At 38.9% G+C, this 9,645-nt stretch overlaps 1 protein-coding gene across 1 annotated transcript in view; it reads right to left on the bottom strand.

Moving 5' to 3' along the window:
* Positions 1-8,249: 8,249 nt before the first annotated feature.
* The window catches only part of zdhhc1 (zinc finger DHHC-type containing 1), a 29,788-nt gene continuing 28,392 nt past the window's right edge, over positions 8,250-9,645 (bottom strand). The window contains exon 11 of the mRNA XM_041798901.1: positions 8,250-9,249. Coding sequence (XP_041654835.1) covers positions 8,774-9,249 — 476 coding nt within the window. The 3' untranslated portion in view covers positions 8,250-8,773. The remainder of the gene's footprint in view (positions 9,250-9,645) is intronic.

Raw genomic sequence — 9,645 nt, 5'->3', positions numbered from 1 at the left:
GACACAAACAATGACGATGTAAGTTACAGTGTGATCACCTCTGAATGAACCAATCTGAAGGTCATGGAGTTTGATGGTATTAACAACAGTGGACTAGTCCCAATCTTTAAACTCACAATTTTAATGTTTGTTTAGCTTTTACTCAGCTGATGCTTGTGATTCTGATTAGATAGATCCATAAAAATATGGTGGGGTGTTGGGAGGGTATGCTTTTTCTTGACAGAGGAGGATAGTGGACAGAATTGGAAACAGGGATGAGAGAGCTGGGGAGAAACATGCGTGAAATTGCCACAGGCCAGATTCAAACCCAGGCCGACCAAGCACCTGGGGCGCAGCTTAAATCACCTGGCCACCTGCGCCCCCACACCAGTTGTTTTAGGAAAAAACATCCTGCTGCATGTGATTGGTTGGCTCTACCAGAACTGTTGTTGATTGCAGTGATCCCAAAGTTGAGCCCAGTGGTAATTTTGGCAGCTACTTTAAATTTAGTCTTAGACTCAGCTTTTAGATTACAAGCTTTGTTATTTTTAGTCACATTTCAGTCATTTTCACTCTTATAAGTTTTTAATTTTAGTCTTTAGGTTTAGTCAAAAGGTTCATTCTATTTGACTTAATTTCATAAGACAAATTGAAAAATTAATATAAATGTAAAGTACTAATATTAATGCAGTGTCAATATTTTAATGTTGAAAAGTACACTGATGAAATACTGATACACCTTATTAAATTTGCAAAGTAGATGGGTCCGCCAGACTCCATTGCTGTCATCAGGGCCTGAGAGTAACCTTTGATTGGCCCGTCATGAATGTGACAGACAGAACATTCCTCCAATCACCTCCTGAGAGTCTTTTGAAAAGTCCTGCCCTTCCCAAACACTTCCTTTTAGAGTTTTTCCGGATTAATGTGAAATATGGATGGTTTGTCAGGTTAGCCCAGCAGTCCAGCACAAAGATTTCTGTCTCCCTGATAAAAACTAAACAAACTAACAGTTTCAGGCACACATATCTTTAAATCGTCACCTTTATTTGCTGTTGGGTTCAGTGAACCTGAACACCACATCTGTAATGTAAATGTCTGAGGGGCTGTACAGAGTTCAGCCAAAGAAATCATGTTCTTCACTGAAAATGAGCCCAGCCTAATGAGTTTTCAGTTGAAAAAAGAATTAATAGCAGCTTTTTTCCACTGGTGAACATAGAAGGCGTCCCACAGGCCATGAGAGTTTACTGTTGTAAAGGTCCTGATGTGGACTTGGCATCACCAGATTACACTCTTTCCCTGAGTCTGAACATCTGCTGACTTTCCTGTGGGACTTTTCCAATGTTTAATATAAACTTGGTGATGTCAGGTAGGATTTTATCCAATCATCACTGAATGTAAACACAGCTAAGCAAATATTTTTTCACTGATAGGGGTTAAATACAACTGGAAACAGATGTGAGGAAAGTAAGCATGGATATTTAACAGAAGAATGATAATGATGGTAAGCTATGAATGTAATTTATCACTTGTGTGGTTATTCTTTTTTTTTTTTTAATTTGATGTATTTTCTGATAGCTTTTCTGACTTTTGTCAATCCATTACAGCGTCTGCAGACTTTGAGGAAACATTTTCTACCACGATTCATTGTAATGATGCATGCCATGATTTCATGTCTGTTTCCTCATTTTAAAAATTGTCTGCTTACAACAGTTTTATCAGTGGAGAGGAAGTGCTCCACACAAGCACTCACAAATATGTTTGCTGTTTGATTTACACTTATCAAGTTTGTTGAATTCTAGAACCCAAAAAACAGAAACTGATGAGGATTCCAAGATGTTTATTATGACAATTAGCAAATGAAAGCTGGAGGGGTTATTGGAAGTCGCGGTGGTCAGCTGGAACAGAGGGCTTGGCAGGACGAGGGAAACTAGGACAAGGACAGCAGAGATTAAAATCAGGGTCCAAAGTTTCACAAAAATTCAAAGTTCAACATTTCAAAAATTTCTCAAGGGTTTGAGCCAGGAGCACAGTTACCACGTGGTGAAGCTGAACAATCAGGCTGGACTGAGGAGCCGGGTATATAAACTGCAGGAGCTTGATCTCAGGTGTGCAGCAGGAGTGGCAACAGGAGTGGCAGCGTGTGTGTGTGATTACCACACACACAGACAAACAACAGACAACACCCACGAGGGATGGGAAAACCAGCTGAAACAAAAGGACTAGGGAGGAGAAAACAGCTGAGATCATGACAACACTTGCAGCTCTCCTACATTTGTGTTTGTGATTTCATTCATTAAGGGAAAAAGCCACCCAAGCCGACCTAGCCTGATGTGAAAAAGTAATAGCCCTCATGTTGAATCATGGTTTAGGTGATTAACCTCATTATTTTTATTCAGCCATATTGGAGGGGTTTCAAGCATGAACGGCCTGTTTAAGGTCATGTCAAAGCATCTCAATCAGACTTAAGGACTTTGACTAGGCCTCTCAAAAACCTTCATTCTGTTTTCTTCAAGAAATTCAGAGGTAGACTCAGCAATGACCTTTTCATGCTGGGGCAGGTAGGTTTTAATGGCCTCTTTCACTAAACAAATGAAATCACCATTTAAAATTTGCATTTTGTATTTACTGTGGTTATTTTTGTCTAATATTAAAATGTGCTTGATGATTGGAAACCGACAAGTGTAAAAAAATACTTTTAAAAACAGAAGAAATCAGGAAATATTTTCTCCCAGCGCTGTACACCATTGAGGCCATTCCTGTGAATGCAACATCTCAGGAATGTTTGAGGGATTTTCTTCTAACTTGACAAAAATGTCCGCTCTGACTCAAGGATGAAATTATTTCATTCAAACTCTTGAGAGCACAACTGTATATTTTAGGATCTCTAGGATTTCTAGATTTTAATGCTTAAAATTAAAAGTCTAATTTGAAAATAAAAATACATTGACAAAAATGCTTTTTAATTTTCAAAAGTGCATTTTTTAACTCATTAATAAAATCAAAATATAGTTACTCAATTTAAATTCAACTTTCATCTTTAAACATGCAATTTTCCCAACATAATTCAAATAAAAACAGAAAAAGGACGTTTTATTTTATCATTGTATTTGGGTAGCATTTTTGTCAACACCTTTGATTTATTAAAGAGCCATTTTCTCTCCAATAATGAAGGCATTCAAGCATTTTCAGAAAACTGAACCTCGATTAAAAATGATCTTTTTCTGTTTTTATTTGAATAATGTCAAACACTGAGCAAAGTGAAGATGAAAATTAAAACAAAAAGGGAATAAGTGAATATTTTATTAATAATTCACAAAATGCACACAAATTTTGAAAATGGAAAAGCATTTCTGTCATTGTCTTTTTATTTAATAAAGAGCCATTTCTGTTTAAACGATGAGGGCATTAAAGCAGAGCATTTTCAGAAAAATGGAAAGTAAAAAAATTGTACATTTAAAGATGAAAATTAAAATGAAGTAGAGTAACTGAATTTTAATTTTATCTATGAGTCAAAAATGCATCCGTTTTTGGAAAATTTAAAAGCATTTCTGTTAATGTATGTTTATGTTCAATTAGATTTTTCATTTGAATTTTGAGCTCTATAGGCTTCCATACAATTTAATCTGACTGCAGAAAGTGCATGGACTGTTTTTTGTATATAAATAGATATTCTGACAACCATTACTCACAGAATGTTTATTTTTTTTCTCTGTTTTGTCCCCAAGAGATGGGAGAACAAGTCTGTGCAAAGAAAAGGCTTAGTCACTATTGTTTACTTTGTGTTATCAAAAAGAATCTGAGTTTTACATTTTTTTCATCTGTCTTTAGAGCCCCATAATGTTTTTAAAATTCAATTTAAATTACTGCTGTAGATGTATTCTTAAAGTCCAGGTTGTCCTGAAAAAAATAAAGGATGTTTAGAGCTTGACTGTGCACCACAGGGTTGACGTTTTACAAGCTTTATAAGACAAAAAGTCCAGACTAGACATGGTGGTGAAAAAACAGCTGTGAGCTCTAAGGGTTAAAAAAAAAGATACCCAAAATACAACAATAATACAACATATTTTTTCCTGCATGTGCACATTTTCTTAATTTGATAATGTCCTGGGGCTGCATAGAAACATAAGGGGGGGCCTGATGTTTCCCTCGGGCCACCAGCTGAAGCTCACTGCTAGACAGAAATCTGAAATACAAAATCCCAAATAGTCAACGGTACCTTATTACCTCATAGAAAAACATCATAACTCAAACTCAGCATATCATTACATTTCAACTAGTGTTAATTCAATGGCCTGTTGGAACTTCAAAAATAAAGAAGTATGTACTTGTTTAGGGGGAATAGCTATCAGACATTTTCCTTCAGTCTCATGCCCTATTAGCTCACACCAGTGTTTCTCAACCCTGCTCAACCAAAGAGCCAAACTGTTGAAAAATGCCAATGCAAGAGCCACAATCCAAATGGTGAAAAGTGATAAAAATGGGCAAAAAAGCTGTAAAAAGGTAGGGAAAAGGAGGAAAAGTGGCATTTAATGGCAAAAAAAACAAACTGCTTTAATCGGCAAATCAATTGCAAAGAAGCAGGATAAAGGTGGTTTAAACTGATGAAAAGGGGCAAAAATGGGATAAAAGTGGCAAAAATGGTCAAAAAAGTGGCTAAAAGAAATGTTAAAAATGGGCTAAAAGCAGCAGAAATTGATTAAAAGTGGCAAAAAATGTTAAAAAAGGCAAAAATAAAGTTTGACAGTTAAGTTTGACCATTAAAACCTAGTGTATAAATATGGGAAACAAACTGGTTAATGTAACTTGCAATGCTAAATTTCTGAGGTCAAAGTTTAGAAGAATAAGATTTAAAATTAAGACAAAAAAGAGCCAATAATCATCACAAAAGGGCCACATGTGGCTCTAGAGCCATGTATTGAGTGTCACTGGCTCACAGTTGTCCACCAGATCAAGATTTTAAAATGGATCAAGGGATCTTCTTAACTGTAATTTGCTTTTTGAAGAGCTTTGCTGTTTGGAACAGGGGCCTTCCACTCGACTGTTTTGTACGTAAAAAAGATGTATTTGGATCCCATTAATTTGCTCTTTGCATGTTATTTACATTTAAATTAAGGATTTTAATCACTGACTGTACTTATAGGTATACCTCATTCTTTATGTCTAACTATCTCAACTATAGTTAGAGGCCCCTTGGAGTGTGAGGTCCCAGGGATCTGTTTACATTGACCTTACTGGTAGTGTTGTGATTACTTTTTAATGATCTGGATAAGTTAAACTCAGGCCTAAAGAACACGAGGTATTATTGCACATCATTTATATAAAGTGGGAACTCTCATTCACTTATATCATACATGTTTGTGTCTTTTTTGTGGTCTGCGTAATGAGTTATGATGAACTAAATGATATGATTGTTTAAAAACTCACCCTCTCCTTCTCAGAGGACGGGGCAGGATGTGACCTCATGTCAGAGCTTCTGTAAACAGGAAGCAGCTGTCAGTGTAGGAGGACTTCAGGGTGACATAATGTTGTTTGGGGTGTTAGCGTCTCCAGGGAGACGGTCACGTGACGGTCAGAAGCATCAGTGAGCTGCTGGTCAGTTATAAAACACCAGAATCTTCTCGGAGTTCACTCTTGTTTAGTGCCGTTTCCAGGAAATAGACCCAGCCGCATGTATCGGGAGAGACACTGAAAAAGCTCTCACCCTCCCAATAGAAACGAGCTCTGTAGAGTGTGTTCAAGTGTGTGTGAGAGAGACGTTCCCTTTTGATTGACGTTGTTATGATGTTGTCGTGACTTGTTGCCGGGGCAACTTCTCTTCACATCCCAGATAAATAAAGGCATGCAACCGCACATTTAAACATTCACACACACAATAACATGCTTAAAAAAGCACGACCTGGTGCTGATAATAAATGTGATGTAATATTTGGACTATGACTACATGCTGCAGCACAGACCTCAGCTGACCTGGTGTGACCTTGTTTTCCTCATGAATGGTCAGCATTGATCCATATTTGTTTATGTAACACTCAAAGCATCAGAAAAAAAAAAAAAAAAAACAGTCAAGGCAGTGGCAAACTACGAAGTCTCTGCACTGCAAAAACTTAAATTTCCTGAACATTTGGGTATTCCTTTTCCTCCAAAAATATGTCATCACTCTTCTTTTTGGTAGTCAGCCATCTCTCAGCCAGCAGGTCAGAGGTTCAATTCCCAGCTCCTGCAGTCACATGTTGATGTGTCCTTGAAACTTAATCCCAAATTGCTCCCACTTCTTCGTCAGTTGTATGTGGATGTGTATGAATAGGATTAGTTCAAACTCATGGGTAATATACCTAGCAGCGTCAGCCAACAGTGTGAATGAGGAGTGAACGTTTAAGTGTGACCTGCACTGAAAAAAAGCACTTTGATTAGATGGCTAGAAAAGTAGGCATACTATGCAAGCTCAAGTCTTGACCATTTTAGGTAAACTGACTCAGGCCTGATTGCTTCCAGAACAAGAAATCCCTTAAATAGAACCTGTCTGACAAAATGAAGTCAGCTAAAAGATCACAAAAAAGCAACACAATGTCGTCATCTAAAGAAATTCAAGACCAGATAGGAAGCAAAGTTTGACATCTATCATTCTGGAAAGGGTTACAAATACATGTATGGCTTTTGGACTCCAGCCAACCACAGTGAGAGCCATTATCTGCAAATAAAGAAAACTTTATTTGCAGATAATGGTGGATAATGAACAGTGATGAACCTTTTGAGGCCTTGTCCACATGGAGACAGAACAATATATTTCCGTTTCGTTTTGGAAAAATTTCTGTAAATACAGGATTATTTCAGGAAATGTCCGTGTAAGCAGAGAACCATTGAAAACAACTGAAAACGCTGCAGTACATATGCCAAGCCTGTAAGTGGCGCTGTAACGCTGCCATGGAAATGCACCAAAAGAGAGAAGACTACTGAAAACTGCCACAAACTTTCTCCGCGTTGCCCTTGTGGTTGTTCTCCATGGTGGATTTAAGAACATCTGGTATGTCCTATTCTCAGTGGTGCTAAAGAAACATCAGATTTTGCTGTAAAAGCCAGAATGAGCTTAGTAGCTCCTGTAGCACGAACACAGCCCTGTAATGCACCATTGTTGTTTTGCTTTGACACACACATGTGGCCTAAGTGGGCTATGCTGTGTGATGTAATCATTTCAAGAAAGATGAGGTTGGCCTTCCACATGGAGATGATACAGTAAGCGTTTACAGATTTGTTCACTCTGGGACCCAGTTTCAAAAAGTAATGTTTACGGCCCCCCAAAACGCTGTTTCCATGCAGATGAAATGCCGATATGAAAAAAAACTTTGGCATATACTCCTGAGTTCGTATCCGTGTGGACAGGGCCTGAAGAGTGTCCGGCCAACCAGAATGACTCCAAGAGCTCATTGTCGACTCATCCAGGACGTCACAAAAGAACCCAGAACATCTCAAGACCTGCTGGCCTCATTTGACTCAGTTAAGGTCAGGGTTCATGACTCAACAATAAAAAAGAGACCGGGCAAAAATGGCATCCATGGGAGAGTTCCAAGGCCAAAACCGCTGTTGATCAAAAAGAACACAAAGTCGTATCTCACGTTTGACTTAACATCCTGATGATCCCCAAAGCTTTTGGAAAAATATTCTGTGGACAGACCAGACAAAAGTGGAACTTTCTGGAGGGCATGTGTCCCATTACATCTGGAGAAAAACTAAAACAGCACTTCATAAAAGGAAAGTTGAAAAAACAGTTCATGACCGGCCGAAAAGTAAAGGTTTTAAACCAATGTCTCCATGTCCAACTGACAGGTGCTAGGGATCGAGCCGCTCATTCTACATGGCATGTTGAGGGTTTACTACTTGAACATTTAAAATCTTTTCCACCCTCTATTAAGAAAGCTTCTGACTGCTCCATTGTCTCTAAACCTTGTCAACATCACGCCGCTCATAAAGTGCTGTATTTATGATTTTGTTGAAAACGCGTTTTTGCTAAGAGGGGATTTCTACCACTACTGCAAAATGATTTTGGAAAAATGCCACTGCATCTCCAATTTTTTTTAGTCTTTCAACACTTAAAAGAAAAAACATAAAAAATTCCAAAACAAATTGTGTCTTCTAAGATGTTTATGTTAACAGCCTATATAAGGTCTAAACATAAATGTTAACTTGTCTTATAAAAACATTGTAAAAACCTCTGAAATAGAGATTTTTCGGTGATAATCCTGAATAAAGGAAAAATCTGTTCAAAAGAGTGGTGTATTCATATATTTTACTGTAAAATCAGGTTAATCAAATGTTATATTAATATTTGTCTTCTTGTAGTTGTACAAATGTGAGCCAGCATCACACATCACCATTAACATTAGCATGAATGAGCAACTCTGGATCAGGAGCTGCTGGACAGGAAGTGATATCACTCTGTCTCTGTAGAGCAGGGTGACCATGGAGACAGGAGTACACATCAGGGGAACTGTTGACTGGGAAACGGTGAAAACATCAGTGATGGGGGACCTGGAGGCACAAAACACCCACAAAGAGTTTGGTGCAGTAAAAAGTGAATTCTCAGGGGTGAAAGTTTTCCTTCATTTAAAAAGATTGTGCACAAACATGATCTCACCTTTGGCATTCAACATAAAAGCGACATCATAAACATTAAATAATCACAGAGATACAAAACATACAAAACAAAAACAAACACAGATTATTGTGCGAGGCTGCAGATCGCCTGTGATTGTACAAAGTTAAAGAGTGGGAGAAGTTTCAATAAAGAGTCTGTTTAAGGTTAAACCTCCATCCAGGAAGCCAGTGAGGTTCGAGACGCCGGTCTGGATCCGGTCTGCCTTCTGCTTAGACTGAGGCCCTCCTCTCGGGGCCCTGAGGCCTCTCCGCTAGCTCGGCTAACAAACACTGTGGGAGGGTGGGTGGAGGACATCTCAAACCTCAGCTCTGTGGCGGTCTTATTAGCACGGGAGGAGGTCTTCCTCTTAGTCCTTGGTTGGGGGGAGGGTAGGGGGAACGCGGGGCCAGCTCTGTGTGAAGATGTGGAGGCCTCTCTAGAAGACGAAGAACCCAGTTTGGCCAAGGCCACCGGGATCTCCTCCAGAGACTCTGCAGAGTCCGAGTGGTACTCAGCAGGAGGAGCTGCTGCCTGGACAGGGGCCACGGGTGGGGCCAGAGGGGGCAAGGTGGCCCGCAGAGGGAACGATGGGAAAGGAAGTCGCTGACCCAGGGACACTGCAGACATGCTGCTGGGCTCAACTGGAAAACAACAAACCGACACAAAGTCAGATGACATTTTCTCATCTTTAGGAGATATTTTAGATTATGGACGAACTACCCCAAATCCAAAAAGTCTGAGTGCTCTATGGACAGGAAATAAAATCAGTACTCATTGATATACAAATCTCAGAAACCCACATTTTATTCACAATAGAACATAAACAACATATCAGATGTTGACACTGTGACGTTTTAACATTTCAGGAGCTCATTTTTAATTTGATGGCAGGAAAACATCTAAAAATAGTAGGGACAGGGCAACAAAAGGTTGGAAAAGTAAGTGGTACAAATCAAAAACAGCTGGAGGATCATTTTGCAGCTAATCATGTTCATTGGCAACACATCACTAACATGACTGGGTATTTCAGAGAGATA

Source organism: Cheilinus undulatus, linkage group 1, assembly GCF_018320785.1.
Source record: "Cheilinus undulatus linkage group 1, ASM1832078v1, whole genome shotgun sequence".
NCBI classification, from domain to species: domain Eukaryota; kingdom Metazoa; phylum Chordata; class Actinopteri; order Labriformes; family Labridae; genus Cheilinus; species Cheilinus undulatus.
The sequence above is the reverse complement of the archived record's forward strand: the minus strand, read 5'-3'. Positions and strand labels throughout refer to the sequence as shown.